Raw genomic sequence first — 25,994 nt, forward strand, 5'->3', positions numbered from 1 at the left:
GGTGCGTAAACCACTCATGAGACGAGGAAGTGATGCTCGAAAACCTGCAACTTGATTCCAGAGATGCTTCTAAAGCAGCAGTTTTGACTGAGGAAGTTTTTACTAGTTGCAAAAAGTAAATAAAAATGGTTGAGAATTTGTCAACAGCATATGCCTGCCTGTACAAACAACTTTTCTTATCATCTTTTTACACCTTGACTAAAAAGGCATCTCAGTATTAAAGAAAACCACAGAAAAGGCAGCAGTGGAAGGCTGCAGCTAATTGGAGAAGCCAGCACTTCATAAATCTGCTGTCAGTTTTACTTCGTGTGTTCTTTTTTAAGTTCCTTCCCTTTTAGCAATAACTTTAACTTTTTGCAAATGTTAATTATCATGGCAGTTATCACTAACAACACTTTTATGCATTTTAAGTTTGATTAACATACTTCTTTATTCATTATTCCCTTTTACTAATAATGGCATAACCTCACGTCCGCGTCACGGCTGTGAACACGAGATCTCACCACCGAGATCCACTTGGACTGAAGGATGAACTGACTAGAGTTTTGGTGGTCAGAGGTCACAGTGGAGTGTGCTGGATTTGTGGTTTTATTGCAGGGATAACTGGAATAACTGTTGTTTTAATCATTGGAGGAGTGTTATATTGAATTTCACCTGCTGCATTCCTGGGGCTTCTCAACTACCTCTGTTTGGACTTACTTGTAAGTTTATGTATAGTCACAGTTCCAGTCTGCTTGGATTGTCTGTATCGGGATCCCTTCCTTTGTTGCTCTGTACAAACCATTTGACATTGTTCATGTTTGCTGTAGTTTCTCCAGGCTGTGTGAAAAGTGGAATTAAAGTATGAAAATGTTTTGGCAGGCGCATCGTGGGTGAGCCTGAATAAATCACCAGTGTTGGAGATAGCCGCTGTTTACCTGCTTTTCAGCCATTGTCATTTTATCCTCACAGTGCAGAACATGTTATTAAACAGGACAAGTTATCATTTTGTTGCAGCGATCTTTGCAGGCTCTTATTTGTAGTAGGCAGTAGGTGTACTGCATTTGTTTACATGTTCTTCCACATAGAAAAAAATAACTTGTCATGTGGATATAATTGCACAAAGTTGTGAGAGAACTCCAGCTCATATTCCAAGCAGAGAGACAGCAGCTGTTTTAGAGCAGAAGAAAAAAAATCTCCAGCATCTCACGGACTTGGAGAAGTGAGAAGAATCTCCTCCAACCTACGTGAGAAGAGGCACAATTAGTCTCTGACAGTTTTCCCCACAGGATCCATCACAGTCCAGCTGAGCTCGGCTTGCCTTGTCTTGTTCATTGTTTGTGTTCGCCAAGATGTTCACAGCTGGTAAGCGTCTAACAAGCAATAAAGTCACTCTCAATTCTGTTATTTTACATAAAATGAGAAATTTATGCATTGGCAGAGGCCGTAAATAACAGTAAAATGATGCAAACATTTCCTGGAAAGCAAAACACAAATGTGAGTCACAAACACAAAATTCAAGACACTTCTGGAAGCTTTCCATTATATTTCGCCTCTTCAGCAGCACTGATGCTTTTGTATTTTTGCTCTTTTATATACTTGTTTTCCTGGAAGCCTTCTTGCCTGTTTTTTAATTACATTTTGCCTCTTGAGCGGCACAGAATCTTTTGTTCCCACATTATTCCCGAGTGTCCTGGCCTCACTGTGTGGCAGGACTCCTACACAAGGTTAACAAACAAGAGAAGGAAAACGAGAGCAAAGGGTGAAGAGAGAGAGAGTCGCAACGGCCGCATTCAAGCTGGACCCCGAGAGGTCAATGATACTGGTGAGGATGTTTTTATGAGGTGAGGATGAGCAGCAGCATTTGTCTTCATCGTCGTGATCAGCCGCAGGATGGAGAGAATGACAAAGGTCAGAGATGATGGATGGAAGTGAGCGGCCGGACAATAAACAAGCGTCACATGGCTCTGTGCTCATGTCGCATGTGCGCGTTATGTGCCCAGGTGTAAATCTGTGTGTGTGTGTGTGTGTGTGTGAGAAACTGTTTGAGCGCAACTCACTGTGATGAATATTCTCATTACTTAACGTGCCCTTTGACATATCCTTTGGGAGCTCATTCAGAGTCACAGGAAGAAAAGTCAAACACAAAATGAGTGAATCAGTGAAGAAGTGTGTGTGGGTTCAAAGTCTTGTTTACAGCAAAACTGTATTAGCACAGAGCTGCGATTACAGACAAGCAACACACAGAGTACAAAAAAAAAAGAGTGAGGGTCGGACAGTACGACCGAAAAATGACTCAAAAGACAAACATGTTTACCGTCTTTTAGACCCGTTAATGATATGATGTAGTGAAAGATGCAATCATGTGTTGTGGATAGGGTCTAAACAGCCTAATCATGGATGCAGGAAGTATTATAATTGACAATTATCAATTGATTACAAAAATGTGATGCTCACCAACAGTAAATCATTCTGAATTTGATGCCTGCACCACGTTCAAAAAAAAATTGTGACAGGAGCTTGTTTACCACTGTGCTACATCTTCTTTTCTTTTAAAAACACTCAGTTTGGGAACTGAGAACACTAATTGTTAAAGTTTTTAAAATTGAAATTCGTTCTCATTCTTGCTTGATACGATTTGGTTTTTTTTTTTCTGAGCCCCAGCATCTTTTTTCAATTGTTCCCAGCGGGTGAGAGTGTCTGTGACAGCATGCACATAGAGAAAAAAAGCGCCTCACCTGGCATTTTTTTTTCTGGTTGCTCCACCTCTTTGGGCCTGCAAACCGAATGTGTAATAGTGATTTGATCATTCATCATAATTGCTTTTTCCACAGTTCTCACCAGTATTTATGAGCTTCAATCAAATCCTTATTTTGTACTTTCAGTTGTCTGTTAACAGAAATGGAAGTGTAGAGTAACTAAAGCACAAGATTGACTCTGCTGAAAATGCAGAACGGATGATGGAGGGGTCAACAGAACAGATTTAACCAGCTGAGACTCAGCTCTCTCCCACTCTTCACCAGATGTTGGCTTTGGGCACAAAAGAAGAGAAAAGATCCGTGCATGAGTTTGCATCAAGTGAGATTTAAAAACATCTTAAACCTCCTTCACTTTGACAACATCCCGAGTGCAGGAGCTCTGCAACTTTCTGAAACTGACAAGCACGCTCACTTCACACAGCGACCGCCCAGGTGTGCAGAGGCGAGAATGTAGGCAGGATTTGAATTTTTCATTTGTCACACAACTGCCCCCGTCACAGAACATGAATTCCTTAGTGATCACTTATTTGAATCATAATGTCGCCCCCCTCTTAATCAGGGCAGGGATTTCAGCTTGTGCCTCAAGACGAGGTCCGACAGCCAGTCTTTTTAGATGTTCTCTTATTGTTTTGATGACTTTATGAAAACAACCTGAACATTTACATTGTTTTGCACATGTCATGTATAGTTTAAGCGGCAGAGTGAGGATGCAAAAGCAGAGGCAGTGTGAGGAAGCAGGAATATTTATCAGAAAGAGACAGATGTGGAGAGGAGTGGTAAAAGCGTAAGAAGCAATGATGCGTGCTATGTGCTAATGATCTCACAGGAAGGTGAGAAAAACAGTCAGCTCAAGCACGGAGGACAGGGGTTATACGAGGTTAGAGAGAGAGAGCGAAAAAAAAAATCAAAGCAGGGGGGCGCTCTCCTGTTGCATGCTGGGAGCACTTCAGGAGACTTTTCTGTTGGTCAAAGAAAAACTTAGTCACCAGAGGAGCAACACTGCAGAGTGTAATGAGGCAGACTTTTTCCAAACTTCAAACAGTCATATATGAATTTTGTGGATTCAACTTGTCTTTTCTCATTAACTGAATGCAAATATACAAGTTTATTTGTTCAAGTTAAATTTCTAGTAGTTATTTTAAACCTCAGAACTTGATTACTTTGTGTGGATTTTTCTTGTTGTTGTTTCTGTCTGTATGATTGATTTTATTCTATTACTTCTTTATTATATGATTTTTTTCATTTTCTTTTCACCTATCGTTGCTATAAAAAAAAAAAAAAAAGGGAACTTCAGTTATTAGGGCCCGAGCACCAAACCGGTGCGAGGACCCTATTGAAATCGCAGGAATTCTTATTCTTATTTTTCCCGTGACGACAAATAAATCGCATTTTTGGGGGCCTTATCATATTCAGAGGATCACCAAATTTGGCGGGCACGTCAGTCCCATCAATCTACTGGAACTACTTTCTTTTCTAGTAGAATATAATTTTTTTTAAAGTTTAAAAATGCAAAAACTTTCAGGATCTGTCTTTTCATCACATTGGCAGTATTGGGCTTCCATAGAGAAGCAATAAAGAGGAGATGGACATGTATAACACTGATCCAGCAGTTTGTCACTGTTAACAGAGAAACCAGAATTACAGAGTTAAATTAGGCTTCACGTCGAAGAAAGTTTCTATCACGTTGACACTTCTGTCCACATTTGCACGCTCCCTTTCTCGTGCTCGTCCTGAGCGTTCTCTCTGCTGCGAGTCACGATTAAACAGCCCAGTTTTCCAGTGGTTCAAATCTAACACACCACTGGTTATGTGTGCAGTGTTTCACTTGATGTTTTCCGTCCAGAACCACAACAAAAGACAGTGGTGTCTAAAAACTGTATTAAGAGGAAAGAGGCAGAGGAGGAAACAGCTAAATCAGTGCTGTCATTGTGGCCGCAGGGCATCGTGGCCATGGCTGTTGTGACTGACATAAAATTCCTGCCCTGGTCTCTAATATACTTCAGGCCCTGTAACTTACTGTTAAAATTTAATAAATTTACTGAGAGCAGTTTCACATATTGCCTTTTGGCCAATGCTGGAGCACAGCAGCTGAGTGAAAAGAAAAACTGACTTTTCAGACTGAGAAAATGTGAAGGGAAATCAAATTTATGAACATCTTTTCTCAAGTACAGCTGAATTATTCATGTTTACTTGACAAGAAAAGTTTGTTTGTTTTGATTCATTACAAAATTGTCTTGACGTGTTTTTTTTTTTTAATTCAGCCAGAACACTAACTTTAAGTAAAAAATAAATAGGATGCACCCAGGTCTGTCAGCTATATTTCAAATATGTCAAAATTAATTAGGAATGAGTACTGCTGCATGAAGTTACAGGGTCTCATGTAAAATTATTAAAAATTATGAATAGAAAGGTGAGATAATTAAAGTTATTATCTAGCATTAATTGTGTAGATAATTAATGCACAAACAAAAACTACAATGCTGAAGAGAAAAGGTTGTTGCAGGCTCACTGAGACAGTCAGTGTTGTAGTAATCTGAATAATTAAGCCAGTTCCCTCATGAGCCCAGCCCAGGTGGTGTGCATCTGAGTTCAGGTTTTGTTGTTTAAAGTTTTATGATAATCAGTTGGGTGAGTAGAAAAACAGCAGTTTAAATGCATCTTTTTTTCAAAGCTGCCACCCATGTGCACTTAATGCACCGAGTTTTCAAACGAATTGTTTTTCCCCAGCACACCACCAGCAGCCAACCGAAGGCAATCGAGATTGAGTTAGTTTACGTGCGTATACTCTCAGCCTGCATTCATGGCTTATAGTGCCGACTGTAGATACAAGCAGCTAAAAACGAAACAACATTCAGCCTCCTGACAGTAAATGGCAGCAGATATGGTGGATGCTGGGCAGCTAATATCTAACTTAACCCAGAGTTAACACAAATATGTTCAATTCAGCTCATTAAAAAGGAGATATTCTACTCATTTATATAACTATCAATGTTTGATAAAATTGCTCCTCCCGTTGAGAAACCTCGGTACTCAACAGAATCAACTTTCTCCTTTACTGTTTCCTGTACTTAGATATTATGTGCAAGGTTCATATATGTTGAAAAGAAAAAGATTAAAAGATGTTGCTCAGTGTAAAAGTAAGTACACGTAAGTAAGTAATTCATACATGCTGTAAACACTTTTTTTGATTTCATGCCCCACAGAGATACTTTTTACAGAGTAATTTAGTTTGTTTAATGAGCCTCCTTATTGTGTGATTTTGTGAGAAAAAAGGTTTGCTTCCCATTTCTTTCCCAGTACACCACTGTTCCCCTCACGCAAGAAGATCTCCACCCTTGTTTTGAACAGATTATTTTTGTAATACTGGCGATAGTCAGTCTCTCATATTTTGTCTTACAACTCTCCTTCATCAGTTCCTTTCTCACCCTCTGCCACATATACCCAGTGTCATGTATATTAATTTAATAATTTATTTTTAAATTAATGATTTTAACATAAATAGCCCCATTAATCACTTACTTTCGGCAGATTTTAAGCATCCATAATCCGACTTCCCCATCAAGAGCTAATGCGCTCAGGAATCAATTCTCAACCCTGACAACATAAGCCATAAATTTTAATTGTGGTTCTGAGTGAGCTGTGGCTTTGTGATGGATTCGCCATCAGCAGCTATTGGAGGAGTGTGCGATCAGTGTTCCCCTGGCGTTCTCTCAGGTGGTGTTTTCTCCAGAGCCTCTTCATTATTGACCAGGAGTAGGAGATGGGAATGCTGTGCTGAATGAGGGTCGATGGTCAGTAGAAGGTCTCTGACCTTGTGTTAGAGGCAGTACTGTGTGTTAATGGTTGAATTAGTAAAATCTTTGTTTAACAATTTAAGGTGCCAACCTCAAAGAGACCTGAAAGCATGGCTCTTTTTTTTCTGGCTGATTTCTTGTAGAGAACACCTTTCCAGAACATTTTTTGTGATGGAATGATGTAAGACAAATTATCTTAACATTTTCGCATGCACACTTTGGTATAAAGGTGACATCGTGTACCAATCCTTGGGCTGATACAGACCAGCAATATGTCATCAGTCACGATCTCTGGTTCTCCATCCTTCCAGGAAAGGAAGCTCCAGCAGGACCCCGACGTGAAGTATTTAAGTGTATAGCACAGGCATTTTTCATCACATTTATATCACGCAGTTGCATTTTTTGACTTTGAGTAGCGCTCTCTTTTCACCATATGTGTTTGCATCCCAGGAGTTAATTAAGACTTTGTCCTGCAAATGTGCCCAAGTCTAAATTAAGCACTGACCCATGCAAACACAGGTGCACACTCACACACACACGGATGAACACACACGCTCGACACCTGCTTTTTGTCATTATGTGGAGCACATACCTTTGTTTGTTTGTTTTAGTTGCCAAATTGCTTTTGGAGCAGTGAGAGCAGAGAGCTTATTGTTTAATAAACAATAGAACATTTTTTTCCCCGTCTGTTTGATTGACAATTTTATTGATTAGTCAGATAGCATTGGCCCGGAATGACAATTGTTCGCAATAAAAGCAATTTAAAAAAGCCTCAGTGTACTAATCGTTCTTTGTCATATTGACAAAGCCTAGCTTGCTCCATTTCTCAGGTGGTATCTTCAGTGTAGCAAAGCTTTATTTATGTAGAGTCACTGGTAGCTTAGCTCACTACACTTTGCAAGTAGCAAGTAACACTATGTGGTGCCTCATTCCAAAAACGGCAGCCATTAATCTTTAATTCTTGTTGCTTATGCATGTACAACATCAGGACATGTCTCGATCTCCGGGAATCAAACCAGCTTGCATTGTGCTACGCAGCACTGTCTGTCTCACGTTGTTGCGTGGACAACCTAAATACCACCTATTGGGACAAAGGTACAGATTTTAAAACAGTAGAGAAAGAAAAAAACAAAAACGTCAGGGCAAATTTCCAAAATGGCATTATATTGATAAACTGATTTTTCTTAATACTTAATAAAGTGACATTAACAGTCCTACAGCGAATGTAAAAGAGCACTAGCTCACTAAATCATTAATGTCAGTCATTCAATCACCCACTGAGGTGTATTTTTAGCGTGGACCCAGGAACCTGTATAGCAAAACATGACTCAACTCTGCAAGTTAGAGCTGCATGTGTAGGTTTGCATTCGCAGTAGCTTTTTGAAAAATAGTATTATGTTTCATTGCATCTTTGTGCCATTTTTAGCTCACAGAAAGTGTATCTATCAAGCTGGCAGCAGTAGACCGCATGAAAGCTGAGCCTCTGATGATGATTTAGAATTTATATGCATTCCCATATGCCTACAGCTTCAGCATATTGTTGCTGCTGGGAAAAAATGTATGTGCAAAACTATTTAAACTAATTACAATCTGTTAAGTCAAAGTTTTTAATATTTTAAAGTTGAATATTGGTCACCAACTGGGTGACCAATAGCATTGATTTATGAGAAGAAATCAAAATACAGAGATATCGGATTTGCACCCGACAGCAGCAATATCTGTTTATTGAGAAAAGTATTTTTCCCACATGTGAGTATGTAGCATTTGTGTATGAATGGGCATGAAAACATGAATGCTGTTATTCAAAGTTCCTTTGTCATATCTGAGCTGCACCATACTGGTCACTTTGAGACAGTGGTTGAAAAAGAAGAATTTGGGACAGTTGTGGAACGATGGGGGGAAACAAAAATCATTTCGAGAACTGCTGCAACCAGCAATTGATTCCAGACAGGCCTGGCTATTGTCCCACTCACAGGCATCATGTTCAGATTTTTATCTCATGTTCAAACTACAGAATAACTTGTGCAGGTTACAAAGCCTGCAAACAACAGGTTAACATGCTCCCAAAGAGTCCACTGCAGATTCTCTGTTATCTTCAAACTGAGTTGTCATTGTGGGACAAAGTTTCAAATTGTGGCTTCATTTCTAACTATTGTGTGATCCTAGTTTGTGTTTGTGAAATTCTAGGTTGGGTTTTTCTTAAAGAGATGACATTTACACACTGCTTTCAGGTTTGAAAATGTCTTGGTTTACTGACAATCATCTCTGTATACATGTTCATAGTTTCAAACAAAAACGGACGAGAAAATCCACTAATCAACCTGTAACACACCCTCTGTGGTTACAGTCAAAATACTACCTTTGTTTAACCCCTGAGCTAAAATACCTTTTGGAATGTACCATTAGTATTAGCTACAGGGATGATTCACTCAACAAAAGGTAAATGTAAATGATAGTTTCAGTTCTTCCTTTCACACATTACATTTCTTTTACAACTTTAGTAATTACTTTACCCAGTTTATGACAGAGGAGATTAAAAAAAGAAGAAGAAAAGAGAACATAAACTCATGATGACTCCCCTTCCAAAGCCACCAACTTGATTGAGTCCAATGAGTCACACCTGTTTGATTAGACCACAGCTCACCTGGCTTCAATTAAGTGGTGGACCTCACAGGAAAGACCTTGTAAAATAAAATATATTAAAAAAAATCATTAATGTCAGTCATTCAATCACCCACTGAGGTGTATTTTTAGCGTGGACCCAGGAACCTGTATAGCAAAACATGACTCAACTCTGCAAGTTAGAGCTGCATGTGTAGGTTTGCATTCGCAGTAGCTTTTTGAAAAATAGTATTATGTTTCATTGCATCTTTGTGCCATTTTTAGCTCACAGAAAGTGTATCTATCAAGCTGGCAGCAGTAGACCGCATGAAAGCTGAGCCTCTGATGATGATTTAGAATTTATATGCATTCCCATATGCCTACAGCTTCAGCATATTGTTGCTGCTGGGAAAAAAAAAATGTATGTGCAAAACTATTTAAACTAATTACAATCTGTTTAGTCAACGTTTTTAATATTTCAAAGTTGAATATTGGTCACCAACTGGGTGACCAATAGCATTGATTTATGAGAAGAAATCAAAATACAGAGATATCGGATTTGCACCCGACAGCAGCAATATCTGTTTATTGAGAAAAGTATTTTTCCCCACATGTGAGTATGTAGCATTTGTGTATGAATGGGCATGAAAACATGAGTGCTGTTATTCAAAGTTCCCTTGTCATATCTGAGCTGCACCATACTGGTCACTTTGAGACAGTGGTTGAAAAAGAAGAATTTGGGACAGTTGTGGAACGATGGGGGGGAAACAAAAATCATTTTGAGAACTGCTGCAACCAGCAATTGATTCCAGACAGGCCTGGCTATTGTCCCACTCACAGGCATCATGTTCAGATTTTTATCTCATGTTCAAACTACAGAATAACTTGTGCAGGTTACAAAGCCTGCAAACAACAGGTTAACATGCTCCCAAAGAGTCCACTGCAGATTCTCTGTTATCTTCAAACTGAGTTGTCATTGTGGGACAAAGTTTCAAATTGTGGCTTCATTTCTAACTATTGTGTGATCCTAGTTTGTGTTTGTGTAATTCTAGGTTGGGTTTTTCTTAAAGAGATGACATTTACACACTGCTTTCAGGTTTGAAAATGTCTTGGTTTACTGACAATCATGTCTGTATACATGTTCATAGTTTCAAAAAAAAAACAGACGAGAAAATCCACTAATCAACCTGTAACACACCCTCTGTGGTTACAGTCAAAATACTACCTTTGTTTAACCCCTGAGCTAAAATACCTTTTGGAATGTACCATTAGTATTAGCTACAGGGATGATTCACTCAACAAAAGGTAAATGTAAATGATAGTTTCAGTTCTTCCTTTCACACATTACATTTCTTTTACAACTTTAGTAATTACTTAACCCAGTTTATGACAGAGGAGATTAAAAAAAGAAGAAGAAAAGAGAACATAAACTCATGATGACTCCCCTTCCAAAGCCACCAACTTGATTGAGTCCAATGAGTCACACCTGTTTGATTAGATCGCAGCTCACCTGGCTTCAATTAAGTGGTGGACCTCACAGGAAAGACCTTGTAAAATAAAATATATTAAAAAAATCATTAATGTCAGTCATTCAATCACCCACTGAGGTGTATTTTTAGCGTGGACCCAGGAACCTGTATAGCAAAACCTGACTCAACTCTGCAAGTTAGAGCTGCATGTGTAGGTTTGCATTCGCAGTAGCTTTTTGAAAAATACTATTATGTTTCATTGCATCTTTGTGCCATTTTTTAGCTCACAGAAAGTGTATCTATCAAGCTGGCAGCAGTAGACCGCATGAAAGCTGAGCCTCTGATGATGATTTAGAATTTATATGCATTCCCATATGCCTACAGCTTCAGCATATTGTTGCTGCTGGGAAAAAAAATGTATGTGCAAAACTATTTAAACTAATTACAATCTGTTTAGTCAAAGTTTTTAATATTTTAAAGTTGAATATTGGTCACCAACTGGGTGACCAATAGCATTGATTTATGAGAAGAAATCAAAATACAGAGATATCGGATTTGCACCCGACAGCAGCAATATCTGTTTATTGAGAAAAGTATTTTTCCCACATGTGAGTATGTAGCATTTGTGTATGAATGGGCATGAAAACACGAATGCTGTTATTCAAAGTTCTTTTGTCATATCTGAGCTGCACCATACTGGTCACTTTGAGACAGTGGTTGAAAAAGAAGAATTTGGGACAGTTGTGGAACGATGGGGGGAAACAAAAATCATTTCAAATCAAATGATAGTTTCAGTTCTTCCTTTCACACATTACATTTCTTTTACAACTTCAGTAATTACTTAACCCAGTTTATGACAGAGGAGATTAAAAAAAGAAGAAGAAAAGAGAACATAAACTCATGATAACTCCCCTTCCAAAGCCACCAACTTGATTGAGTCCAATGAGTCACACCTGTTTGATTAGACCACAGCTCACCTGGCTTCAATTAAGTGGTGGACCTCACAGGAAAGACCTTGTAAAATAAAATATATTAAAAAAATAAATTCAAAGGGTCTGGGGTGTTTTTTAGTCCAAACTGTTTAAAAGCCCTGCCACACCAAATGCTTAAATTTAATGGTGAAAAGCCAAACTGTCTTTCTTGGAACTGAGAGCTGGAAAGTTCAAAACAGGAAAAGCTGTCATTGTTTATTAGCTGTGTTGCATCATCCAGTTTTATTTAACCTCCTCTGTGAACTGCTCTGGGAGAGAAGCATGAGCTTTAGACAGTTATGCCACAGAAGTTGACACAAATACATCTTAAAACGCCGTATGACGCTGTATTCCTGTGAGCCACATGGCACCTTACTTTGGAAAAAAATAATGTTTGTCAGTTTAAACTTCCAAGACCAGAAAGACACAATTTCTTGGAGATTTGTCATAATTTAGGTTAGTTTTGTGTCAAAGCATCAATTATGTTTGTTTGGCATCATTGCACACTGCCTTCCCAACTTTCTGACTGATTTATAACCTAAATGGATCAGACAATAACACAGAAAATTCCTTGGTGTATCAATCAGCGCACTTCATGCATAACAGACGCAACAAAAGGAAAACAACATGAAAGACATAACAAGAAGAAACTAGGGAGACTCGACCGTGGAGAAAAGGTGAGGTTCAGTTAGCTTTGCACAGAAAAATCCAATACAAAATTGAATCAGTACGTGTACTTTTAGCAGTATCTGTTCTTCTACTTGAGTGAAGAATGCGTGTACTTTTGCCACCTCTGGTATGTGGCAGCATGCATCTGCAGATTCCCCTCTCTCTGCCCATGCCCTTTTATTTTCTCATTATTTTGCTGTGCTTGGGATGCTTTACTGGCCCAAAATGTCAATATTTGACATCCTGGAAATGAGACCGTTTTTCTGGTGCGTTTACACACAGCAAGTACTGATTCTACAATTAGAAAATAGAAAACTTTCAAAATCCATTCATGAGAAACCCTTTGTCAAAAATACAAATCATTAAATTCAGATTTAGGGAAGAATAGGATGCAGAGTCCTTTGGCATCGTCTTCACTACAAACACCTTCCACTCACTCAAACCGATGTCGACATCCAACCTGAAAACGCAGCGATTATAAAACCAATTTCAAACAAACTGTCTCTCTTTATCCAGCCGCTAATGAGGACGCATGTAGCGATTTAGTGGAGATACACACTCACTTTTCCAATACGACTTCTGCGGTGGGATTGGATTTGGTCCAAGTTACAAATGATGCCACAACGTGATGAGGAGACGTTTCTTCTCAATCCAATTACGACGAGTCAGCGGAGGGACACACTAAGGACATGTCACACAATAAATTGTTAATAATGGAGCTGTTTTCCTTTTGTTCTGACTTCGCTAAGTGTTTACTGGTGACAAAGGGACACTGAAAATTAGCTCATTTATCTTTCCTGGCTCATCTTCAGTGTGTGGATCAATGTTTATCTACATTTGTTGTAATCGCTGTGGTAAAATTAATAGTCCAAGGAGGGCTGCATCTCATTTAAAAATCAACGTGAAGCCTGTGCTTCTTTATCATTCTGATGTCTCAGGAGTATACTGTTGATACTGACTGTAAGTAGAAATTAATTAACATATTAACAAAGCATTGTAAAAAAAAAAGGGAACTATTTCATTTTCTCAACGTAGATAACTGAGGGAACAAAGACATCTGACAAACTGATGTCACATTAAAATAATTATTGGTGCTTCCAAAGTTTCAGAGCAGAATAGGTAAAATCATGGCCATGTTAAAGGGATAGTTCGGATTATTTGAAGTTTGTTATGAGCCTATGAGATCCAATGTCAGTGTTTTACTTACAGTAGATGGCAGCCACTTTGGAGAATCAGCAGGAGAAATAATAATTGGTTGCTAATTTTTAGTGCGTTGCCTTGCTGCAAAAACAATAATTTTACCTTGCAAAACATGGGAGTCGCTTGTCGACCGCTGCACAGCAGAGAGTTTTCTCTGTGCAGGTACGAGCTGCAGTGAAGCGCCGGAGAAAGGCAGACTGAGGTAAAGTGGGGACATTATGCATAAAATATCATAACCTGATGATATTAAACAGTCCAAAAGTATCCAGCTGTGAAGTTTCTCTTTAGTATAATAAAAACTTTCATTGCCGTGGTGATAATTATCCCACTCCGAACCTATCACATCCTGCGTTACTTCATTATCTGGATCTCTCAGGCGGAAAGGGGTCCAAGGATGGGTGACAAATCATTTTCTGCAAAAATTAAACTTGGCCGAGCTTCAAAACACACAAACCTATAAACAGTCACGTAAGGGCGCACATACAGAGCCATTTTGGGCATATTAAAACCAGAAATGTGAACCCAGCACGCAGCCTTTTGGATTATCTGAGAAATGGGATTACAGGAATTCAGATCAGGTTTGCTATTTGACATTATTTTTGGAACATGTTATCAAAGAGACTCTTCAGTGGCATCCAAAAGTTCAGTGTAAAAAGCTTCTGTTAATTGATTAAACCTGGAGAACCCCCTCTCAGAAACAAAATATTATATAACTAGCTGTCAGGCCAGCCCCTCCAATTTGTAACATTATTCTCCTGCAACTTCTGAGTTTAATTTGATTAAAATCTGAACTTTGTGCCCTGACATCCCACCACCACGGAGTAACAGTTTATTACACAATATCGCATAAAGGGTGCTGCTGTTAGTTTGGATGTCTGGAACTGATTATCAGTCCATATTTAATCTGTTTGATTACACAATCTGTGTATGTGCAAGTGATAAGAATACCATGGCTGGTTCACTCCTCAGTGTTTATAATTGCATTTGAATGAGACGGAAACAAACACAGACATATGCACAAAGCAGCCCTGTTCTGAGAGATTATATGGAGGAAAAGGCCAGGGGCAGTTAAAATAAGATGTCTAAGAAATGCTACTAAAGGGTCAGTTCACTGAAGTTACACTGTTTTTTTTTTTTAACAAGTCTCTCACTGTTTTTATTCTGTTGATCTTTTTGAATGCAACTTTCTAAAAGGTGCTTTGTGTAAACAAGCTCAAATGCTGACTGCCGTTACTCCGAAAGGCCTTTATTTTAAAACCGTCCTTATGTAACAGGAAGTCTTTCCAAGATATCTGGTTTGATGTAGCAGTATTGTTGTCTAGATGGAGTTTTAAGAGTCGCTGTTTACTGTCACAAGTTATGATGATGAAAAGGAACAATTATGTGAAAATTTGTTGAAATCGAGAGAAATATACAAGAAATATGATCCTGGGAGGAAACAGGAAAAGAGTCTCCTGGTAAAATAAGGATGGTTGACAAGTATGCATCTACGTATATATGTCTATAAGTCTATGCACTCAATCACTCAGCTGTTGGACTCTAGCTAAGGGCAAAGCTGCAACAGAACAATTGTCCTCATCTGTGGAAAAGCTATTCATGTTTGAGACAGAAGCAGCGTATTCATCTGGCAAAATTATAACAAACGACAGGTGGCCTAATCAGAAGGAGTGGTTTGAAAGTATTTTACAGACATTTTTAAACTTAATTCTGCTTCTGCAAACCACAAACTTTTTGCAGCCACTTAAAATCCTCCCAGTCTTGAATACACCAGAGATAAATACTTCACTCAGACACTAAGTTTACTCTGAGCAGCTGCCCAGATGTGCAGAGACACACGTATTATTGACTTTTTGTCTGCGTCTGTGTGTGTGTGTTTGTGTTTGCAGCCCTCGGCTCATTATTCATTCATAGCTGTCAGTTGTTATATTCTCTTCCAACACACCGATTGCTGTTTGTTTCTCACCGAGACGAACACTGGAATTTCGAGCGTTAATCTGCTTCCCTCCCTGTAAATAACGTCTGTGTTAATAATTCATGGATTAATCAACACATGTGAATTATGGCTAAGATGGACGAGAATGAGAGAAAGTGATGGTGAGCTCCACGCACACACTTATACACACTTTTTGTTGAAGTGAATAGAAAATGACTGAGACACTCATATCTGTTTGTGACATGATTTCATTTATGTTACTTAAGCAAAGGAAAACACAATAGAGGGACAACACAAAACCACGTTTCCAACGAACAAAGATAAACTGCAGCTTCAGAAGCATCAAGACAACTAAAAAAAAAACAAAAAAAAACAGTGAAATCTCCTTACATGTCCCTCATAACATGGTGAAATGTCCCTTTAGTGTCTTTCATCACAGTCTCAGCTCCAGCTATGCAGCAAAGTGTAAATAAAGGCAATAATAGAAACCTTCTCTCGGTTCTAAATTGCATAAAATTGTTCCACAAATCTTTAATACTCTGTATCAAATCCTCAAATATCAGGCGTGGAAACGGGGTCGGGGGAAAAGCGCTTACCCCCTTCTTCAACTGAATTATCGCTGAACGAAAAAAGAATAATCCTGCTAACAGTAGCTGCACACACAAGCCGACAAAATACCTCATTGCCCTGTTTACCAAAAAACCAAAAAAACAAAAGCAAACACCAAACAGTTTATGAAGTATCCACTGTGCTTTTCCAAAATATTCCTGGATAATTCCTCCGAATAAGAAAGAACATAATTTAGTTACATAACAAAGATACTTCGACCTGTTTATGCGTCTGTTATCTGGTCTGTAAAGCAGTCTGTAATCTTAGTCTCCTGCTTTATATACAGCGCCTGCGGTGAGGAGGACGACTCTGGCTTTTTGTGTTTCCCTGTTTGCCGACTTCACAGAGCGCCGATAACCTGTTGTGGGATTAAAACGTCCCAGCTTGTATTTAAGACTCCCACTGAGCTCTCTTTGCGCTCGCTCTTGTACCATTAAGAGGATTTGTTTCTTAATTGGAGACCTGCGCCCCTGCTCCTTCTCTTTTTCTGTAAATGTTCATCTCCCCGTCGTCGTTTCTCTGCGTTTTCACTCCCTGTAGTGAGCCACCAGAATTAATTTGGGTTTGGGGCTGGGAGCAGCAGGGGTGTTGTTGGAGGCTGCGGAGTCTTGTTTCGATGGAGACGGGGATGGAGCCACGTGGCTGGCTCTCTGCGAGGAGTCGTGGACGGAGTCGGGCGTGGGCAGGGCCGTGGAGGGCGCCGGAGCCGACACCTGGTGTTCCTTCTCCTGGCGGACGGTGCGGAGCGTCTTGGTGGGACGGGAAAATGTCTTTAAGGTGGAGCCTCGCTCGGGGGTGGAGCAGCTCAGGAAGGCCCTAAAACACCTGTAGAACTACACACAAACACACACACATACAGGGTCATTATTAAGAGTGGAGTGATTATAGCAATCCATTAAAAAAAATCAATAAAATGAAATAGAATGAATTTATCATCAAAATGACATATTTTTCAGGGACATCTGCTTAATTCAGTGAGACAGTACCAAGCTTGGGCGCAGAGGAGGACAAATTGAGCTCACCTACTATTTAATAATGAACCTTGTAAACAGCATGAAGTAACACAGGAAGTGAAGCTAAAACCTACCTGGTTTTTACTTCTCTCAGCTCATAGTTAAATAATTGGCAAAAGTTCAAAAGTCAATGTCAATGTCAAGACACGTTCTGCACATGTTACAACAGCGTGGCGTCATAGTAAAACAGTTCAGGTACTAAACTGACCTGCCTGCAGTCCAGCTCTGTCTCCTGAGGCACAAAATATAACGACAGAGACCCCGGACTGCTGAGCACCTGAAGTTGTACATCAAGCAAGAATGAGAATGAATTTCACTTTAAAACTTCAACAATTAGGGCCCTATCTTACACCTGACGCCGGTGGCGCAGGTTGGACTCACTGAGGTCTAAAAGGCCTAAAATTGAAGGCAAAATGAAGGTGTGGCCCAACACATCGGAGTAAAAACCCCTTGCACCTTAGACCAGCTAAAACCTGGTCGATGTGCAAAGTCAGTGCAATTGGTCTGCCTGCACAGGTGGAAGCTGCACCTCAGTCTGGACTCTCCCCTCTTATCACTCCTCACTCATCTCATAAGAATGAATCATAAAATATAACATAATTTAAAGGTGCTTAGTGTACATATGTGCATTACTTTAACAGTTCATGTATATATTACTTTTTGCAGGCATTCATGTAAAATAAATTATTACATGAAGCTGCTTTGGAGACGTCCTGCTGTCCATATATTCTGCCTTCATGAACTTTCACTCCTACACTTAAAAATCTTTTCTCCTTGTTCCCTCCTGGTAAATCCGCCATCATGCTGCCACTGCTTACGCTCCTGGCACAGGTGCTTCCTAAAGACATGCTCGGCCTAAACTGGCCTGTGAATTAATCGAGGTACTTGGGCGCAGCTGATAGGTGCATCCCGCTGTGCGCTGCTGGTGCAAGAGGCGAGACAGGGCAGTCGTCCTTCTTCTCTTCTCCATGTTGGGGGTCCAGCAGGCAGCGTGCCCCCCTGGATAAACGTAGTGTACTTAGTATACTCTCTGGTTCCACACGTATACTTTAAGTCTACTACATTTCCCCAGGGCGCCGCAGATCAAACAAGCGTGCTGCATGAAACAGTTTGTGCTGCTTTTTAACTCGGATACTTAAGCATTTGGCTGACAGTTCATCCTATATGAGCCAATTAATTTTTTGTTACCCCGAGGAAATGATGCAGCTCTCAAAATTAGCTCTAAATCTTCTGGTGTCTCAAATCCCAGTGTATTAATGTACTGGAGAGCTGTGCTCAGGGACAAAAAAGAGCTGTTGGTTTAAAAGCAAAGCTCTGGAGAAACAAAAAGGGTCGATGTGCGAAGAGGGAAGTGTGAAGGAGAAAGAGATGAAAAACTGAAGAATGGAGGAACAGGAGGACAAGCTGACGTCATGAGGGATTACAGATAAAACCAGGGACAGATCGGCATCTTAAGACTGAGAAGTGACCAAATCCTCACCTGTCACTCCAAATCTGTGCACGTTTTAAGGCAAACGGACACTTAAAGGCACTGTGATAAGTTTGTGTATTTGCAGAAAAGGAATAAAGGATGCATGCACATTCCTGCTTCTTGTCATGTTGTCACTCAGTGTTACTTCGCTCTGAGTGATCATTCATTTTGTTCATGAGAGATATTAATATGTTGACTGACAGTCAGATAAACCACCTGGTTCATGCATCATTTAACAGCGAGCAGGACGCTGACAGGATCAAACCCTCTTTGTTCCTTTCCTCTCTGTCTTTCTTTCTTTCATATGAAGGAAGGAGCACCTTTCTTGAAATACGAATGCAGTTGTGTGTGACTGAGTGGCTGAATCCCTCCTTCCCCACAGTGCAAGCAGTTTATATTACGTCATCAGGGGGGCAAATATCGAGTCCTGCTCAGCGCCTGGGCAGTGGAGCAGGTGGAGCAGCTGCACTGGGAGCAAACATGTGCCTTTGCATCCCTACTTAGGGGTGTCACGATTCTCCAAATCCACAATTCGATTTGACTTTTGATTTTAAGAGTTTTGATTTTGTAAATACCAACGGATCAGTGGTTTTAGTGATATAATTGATGGTAAACTAAGCTTGTTGTTTTGTTTTCTTCTGACACGCTCCAGATGCTGCAAGTAGGTGAAGGTGGAGAGAAAAAAACATACTGGGAGATGCAGCTGCAGTTGCATCTATAAGGTGGTTACAGAACTCAGCCCAAACTGTCAGTCTTCTCCTTGAAGTTTCCATTAAATCAAACATGTTTAATATTATTGAAAAAACTCCTGAAATGCTGTCATTGTGTAATTAAAAGTGCCATGAGTCTGTCTTTAATTTGGCGTGTATCTGATCCACCCACCAGCACTTATTTTAGTGACAAATCCCAAGTTGTCCTCTCATTCTCAGTCTTCTCCCACTTAAACACCACAGCTAACCAAAGGTTAACGAGTTGAGAGAGCAAAATCCAAAACGTAAAGTTTGTAGGGAAACAGTTTGTCTTTATGGATTATATTTATGCCGAATTGACAGGAAGACTGTCGACACATGACGTCATTTATCTTGTGTTTCTTGAGTTATGCGTTTTTACGAACACCTAAGAAATTGTTAATATGTCATGTTTCTTTCAGGGACTTTGGTGTAACAGAGCATAGAGAGCTTTCCTTTAATTCAAACTGTTAATATGAATATTTTTAACATTTTGTCACGACTACAGAAACACTCAGTAACTGCTGAAGTACGATAAGGCTGTGTGACGTCGACTGCCGTTATTGGTTTGATTAATGGTTTAATAATGTGTGTATTGATCACTGCCGGCGGCTCATCAGGCTAATTATGAGCCAGGTGTACTCACTTTCTGACGGCAGTATGCTGTAAATCGTTGCTCTTTGTGTTCATGTTTTTTAAAGTACTTAAGTCCTAATTATAGAGCTCAGAGCGGAGGCTGAGAGGAAGCAGCGCTCCGTGCACCCAGACGTGAGGGAGAGCACGCAGTTAACAATCAATACAGAGTGAGACATCTGCAGATAGAAACACATGAAATAGCAGGAGAGTTACAGATAACAGAATAATTACAATTAAAATAGGTTAAAATACATCAGTGGAAAGCACTGTTCTTGCAACTGCTATAACGTAGTAGAGCTGTACCTGAATCTGTTTTTAGTCGAATCAGATCTGACAAATATTCTACGACACACACTTTTTTGTTGGTGTTAAAATTACCTTTTTGCAAAGAGATTCTGGTGAGTTTGGCTAAACTATAAAACAGCTGTTTCTGGTTAAACAAAACAAGTCAAAACTTGTTTAAAACCCACTTGTTCCACCAGCGCATGTTGTCACGAGGATTTTTTTTAATAAGCTCATATGAAAACATATTTATGTTTCCCCTTAATTCCTAATTGAAATATTATCCCTGTGGATTTTTGTAAGCTTCCATCCGTTTTATCCTGTTATTATAAAGCACAGTGACCTACAAAGAAAAAAACAACAGACGTGGATGTCGACCAATGATTTGAATCTTCGACTTTGAGCAGGCAGCTCTAAATCATAGATACACAAAAATTGGCCACCTGTTTGCACCTTCACCATACATGGTTCAGTCGTATACTACGTTTTGACCTGGTCTTATTGACTTCTATATCTTTTTTCCTTTCTTGCTCTCTCTTCTTTCCGTTCCCTTGCCTTTCTTTCGTCATTCCTTTCTCTTTTTTATTCTTTGTTCTTTTCTTTCAGTGTTCATGAATTCGTTCCTTCTTTCTTTGTTTCTCCCTTTGTTCTTTTTCTGTATTCACATTTCATCTTTGTCTTTTACAGTTTTATTTCCCATTTGTTTACACACTAAAATACACTAAGATACGGTAACCAAAACCTGAAACTCATGCACCAGTTCTGCTCAATGCAAGCACGTTTCCTGCTTTTCGCTCATTTTGCAGCTCTGAACTGCACTTTTTGCACTTTTTTCTCCTCTACACACAGTTCTCTTGCCACAACTGTCACTGATAAAATCTCTTATGTTCACATTGAAAACACAAAACATCCTGAATGATAAAACCCAAACAAAGGGCAAAAGGTGAGCCCTCTTGAGTTCGAGAGCAATGGATGCCAACTTTGCAGAGAAAGGTAGAGTGAGAGGAGTCACAGGAGGACAAGCAGCGCTGAGACTTTCTTTCCTCACATAACACAAGAAATAAAACAACACAGGTGATGAGAAATGGTCAGAGCAGGTGAGCTCCTCGTGACGACGGCTCGGGGTCTGCGGCCTGAATCTGAGCAGCGCTTTAAGTCTTCAACTCGCCTCAACACACTGCTGCCATAGTTATGGGCTGGGAGGAACTGAAGACTGAAAGCGCCACACAGCGCGGCCTCCGCTGCCTTTATCTGCACCCCTGAAAGTTCAGTTAGTAGCTTAATCATCGCACACCTGCAGCGAAGAAGAACTGCATCACAAGTCAGTCATCAAAGAAAAGTTAAATGTCTCCAGAGAGAGGCAGCCAGTCCAACAGGCGGAGATAAAAAGAGACAGACAGATAAAAGAGTGCGAACGTGTGACAGAAGAAGGAAAAGGTCACCGCCACAGTGTTGCTACTGATAGTAACATCACATGTTAATCAAAAATCAAAGCTTACGTTACCTGAGAGACAGATTAAAAAGAACTACACTCGTCACCTTTCTGTCTCATCTTTCACCTTACTCTGTCTGTCTGTCATCCTCGTGTCCTTTCTTTTTCAGTCATTCTCACTTTTACTGTCATTTTCTGGCCTTGAGTATCCTGTCATTTACCTTTTCTTTCTCCGTTTCTTGCTAATGTCTTTCTGATGCTCTTCATTACTTTATCATGACTTTCCATTTTCTCATTGCTGTCATTTTCCCATCTTCCTTTCCTTTTTCTCTCTTTCTATATTCCTGTCTTTCTTCTGCTTCTTTGGTTTTTGTCTGCTTACTTTGTTCTTTCCTTTTGTTACTTCATTTCTCTTTTCCATCCCTCTTTCCTTCTTTTTTCATTATTCTCTTTTTTAATTTCTTCTTTTCATTTTCATCCTTATTTTCTTTTCAGTTCTTTCCTTTTTTCTTACTTTGTTCCTTCATTTTCTTTTTTCTCTCCTCCTTCAGTCTTCCCTTTATTCTTTTATTCCTTTCTTTCTTTCCTTTTTCCAGCCCTCTTTGCTTCCTTTTGTCTTCATTGTCTTCTTTTTCAAATTTTCTTCCTTCCTTTCTTTTCTCTTACTTTGTTCCCATCTTTTCTTTCTTTGTTCGCCCATTTGCGCTTTCATTCCTTTTTTCATTTCCCTCCTTTTTCTTTTTCTCTTTATTCTTTGTTTCTGTCCTCCTTCCTTCCTATCTTTAATTATGTTACTTATCTTTCTTTCTTTCTTTGTTCTTTCCTCTTCTTTCTTGATTTCTCTTTCTTCTTTCCCAATCCTTATTTTTTCCCTTTTATTTTCTTTCTTCATTCCTCATTTTTTGTGTCTCCCCTCCTTCCTTTGTCTTTCTAACTTTGTTCCTCACTTTTCTTTTTTTGGTTCTCTGTTCAGCCCTTTTCTTTCTGTTTTTTTGCCCTCTGTTTGTTCCATTTGTCACTCAACATAAAAACCAAGGATTCACCTGGACAATGATTGAACCTGCACAGGTTTACAGCCCGTAGTTTTAATTATTTCAGTTTTGTTTGTGAGAAATATTGTTTTGTTTGTCAGGCAGATGAGTCTAAACACCGATGAGCCACTCAGAGGTGTGAATCAGAGCTGCAGCCAATTCTGCAGCCACTTGATGGCAAGTTCATGTAAAAATGACCCAGAATCCAAAAGTGAATTAATTTCAACTGCAGATTGGATATAAGATGTAATCTTTAGCTTCACACTGCTGTTAGAATCAGAAACAGGTTTACTGAGATTTCACATATGAGGAATTTGTCTCTGTGTTTAGGTACATAACACAGGAAGCAGAACAATATAAAGAAAGATAAAAAGCAGGCACTGCAAGTCAAGACACAAAAAGAAAAAAGTACATTATGTGATGTACATGAAAGAGCTGTATCGATTTTGTGCTGGAATGTAGAAAGTATTCACCATGCACAATGTGCACAATGTGCAAAGGTCCACAGCATCAAGGACAGGAATATATGAAATGTACAAGATAACAATAAAAAAAGTGTTAGTGTAAAGCATTTGTGTCCTCATCTCAATTCGTCACAATCGTCACTCTGATACTGAGGCTGAAGGTACCATTTATCTGCAGTATCTGACACGGTCAGAAAAGCCATTTTTAACTCACGATCAAGTCCGTGAATCAGCCTTTTGATGTGTAATTAAAGCTGTGAAAGGGTTACAGTTTGGTTAGATTTGGGCACAAAAAAAATACGGTTTAGGGTACGGCCACGCTTTGGGTCACCGTGGTGATGAAAGCCACCTGTCACTGAAGAGACTCTCAACTCTAAAGTCATGTGATGCACATGACATTATCAACCAGGGTGAGTGTCATGTTCATCCAAGCATAAAATTCATGACTGTGGAAATCCATTTCATCAATGTGATGGGAAAGAAAGATCCTGTTACAGCCAATCAATACACATGCGCTGCCTTGACTTGATGCAGTTTGACTCTGGGATTTGCATCTCCATTTCAACAGAGCTACCTGTTCGAAGGCGTGTCTTTAAACGTTTACGCACTTCTCTTGAGTTAAGTGGCTGTAAAATGATGGATAAATGCATTTTATTTCCTGTAAATTCTTCACAACTAAATTCCATTGTTATTCTGTTAATTAAAAGCTTTTATTATGAAGCACAAAAATCAGGAAGTATTGAGTTTTCGTCAGCATTAACTTCACACAACTCCTATCAACTGAAAGCAAAAATGAAACAGTAAAATAATACAGATGCTAAACTAGCCGTCAAACTGCAGAGATTCAGTTAGAAGCTACAAAAGTACAGAGAGCTGAACACACAGAAACCTTTAAAAACTTCCTCTGGTTTCTCTATACAAACATGAGTCAAGTCTCGCTGCACGCACTTGTTTGAGGGGAAGACGGACGTCCACAGTGGACGAGACATCTGCTTGGAGGCAGGTTGAGTGAATGCAAATCAGCATGACACCATTACTCATTATAATGAGACACTTTATCGAAGTAAAGACTTCACTAAAAACGACTTACAGGATCTTTTTTGTCATCACACTGGCAGAGCTGGGCTTCCATACACGACCCTGCCTGCTTTTATTTTATATTCTCAGTTTGTTTTGTTCTAAAGAACAAGAACAAGCTGTTAACAGCCACATCGGGGGAAGTAACAAGAACTGTGCGGGTACAAAGCTGTGTGTGTTCTTCAGAGGGATAAAAGAAAAGCTTGTCAAAATGTCCAAAGCAATGTGGAGTCACGCATGAGCCGTCCTCTCTGTGATGCTCATATTTGTTCGCAGTTATTAGACTAATCTACTAATGACTGTGGTAATGATTTATTGAGGGTGAAATGCTGCACGAAACACCTTGAAGTTTGCTCTGCTGTCAATTAGGAAGGCCAGTGGCATCAATGAGATTACTTCCTCTTTCTTTTTCATTAGTTTTTTTTTCCAGCGCCGTGTCCTTGAATGTCAGTGATTGTGTATCACAACCGCACAGGCGGAAGGGGGGTGGGGGCGTTATGTGTGGATGCTGTTATGGCTTTGACACCACGGTAATAATGTCGCACCTCTGTCTTTCATCTGTGTGTGTTTGCATGTGTATTTATAGCTGGATGTAGGAGTGTGCGTGTTCTGTCTGAGGGTTAAATGAGGACCCAGCAGATGGAGGGTGGAGGTCTGCCTCCACCTCCCCTGGGTGTCGATCCCACCTAACTTACTGGCCTGGGAGCAGATCATTAGACACAACAACAGTTTAGTTAGGGATATTAATTTGCCCCAAAACAGGGCTGGCCCTAGGATTTTGTGATTGTTTTGTGGCCCCAAGACATTACCGACAACTGAATTGCAGACACTCTTGATGCACAATCAATTGCAATAAAATCGCAGTATGGCCAAGTGTAATATCCAAATCACAGAAACAAGTCGCAATTTTTTGAAAAAGGGAAAATGTCATACAACAGTAGTTCTCCAGAGATGACCTGGCCTTAAAATCTTGTTCTCCAGGTGACAGAAAGCATGTCTGTTTAGTTCAGAACTCAGTAAATATAAACATCATCACAATTTTAAAGTGTAAACATGAAAATTGCAAACGCAAAAACTGCCAATCAGCCTTATTACACACTGACTTATGACTCATTCAAGAGAACTTTTCACACTTAGATCTATTTAAGGAGTTATAAGTCAGCGTCTAGCCAGGTAAGTAAAACGGGAATATGTTCTAAATATAGCATACACTTAAACTGATATAAACTTCTTTAGGTGGTCCTTTGTTTAGGTGCGAAAAGACATTTGGCTGCTGCCTGCGTCTACAGCAGGACATTACTAAGCTTCCATGTTGGGACTCAAGCAGCTGTCAATCAAATGTGACCTGACACACCCACACACTCTTGAAAAATACAGCAAAATCAGCTGTTTTCTAATAATTATGAACATTTATTTTCATTCAGATCTTTGTGGATGCTTAATGAGAAACTAAGCTTTGATATCATATATACATTTTTACTGTTTCCAGCCAAGAGGCTTAAAGTAAAAGCCTGTAAGTACTCCATGTTACTAGACTGTGTGTACAGCTCTGTTTCTTTCTCTAATAAATGATCTTTAGCCAAGTAGAGACACCAGCCTGCAGGGAGAAACATTAATTAAACTATATTCAACTTTCATTTTGGCCTTTGGGCAAGTAGCTTATTGAATTAATTAGCTACAGCAGATATAACCGTGGTCATTTTTTTTCATTTTCAACACTGTACAAGTCTTTTTCTTTTAAAACAAAACTTATTTCACATCACATTAATTTTTATTGTATATGTCTGTTTTATATTTATTTTTCTTGACTTTTCAAGCTGCTGCCTGAGTGTTTTTTGATCTCTTTGCCAAAAAAGCAATGGGAGATAAACAGTTT

General features: G+C 39.5%; 1 protein-coding gene across 1 annotated transcript in view; it reads right to left on the reverse strand.

Moving 5' to 3' along the window:
* Window positions 1-15,618: 15,618 nt before the first annotated feature.
* The window catches only part of tmtopsb (teleost multiple tissue opsin b), a 45,742-nt gene continuing 35,366 nt past the window's right edge, over window positions 15,619-25,994 (reverse strand). Inside the window, exon 4 of the mRNA XM_084747590.1 lies at window positions 15,619-16,817. Within this exon, the coding sequence (XP_084603716.1) occupies window positions 16,512-16,817 (306 nt within the window). The 3' untranslated portion in view covers window positions 15,619-16,511. The remainder of the gene's footprint in view (window positions 16,818-25,994) is intronic.

Source organism: Lutjanus erythropterus, chromosome 21 (assembly GCF_056507025.1).
Source record: "Lutjanus erythropterus isolate fLutEry1 chromosome 21, fLutEry1.hap2, whole genome shotgun sequence".
Lineage (NCBI taxonomy): Eukaryota > Metazoa > Chordata > Actinopteri > Lutjaniformes > Lutjanidae > Lutjanus > Lutjanus erythropterus.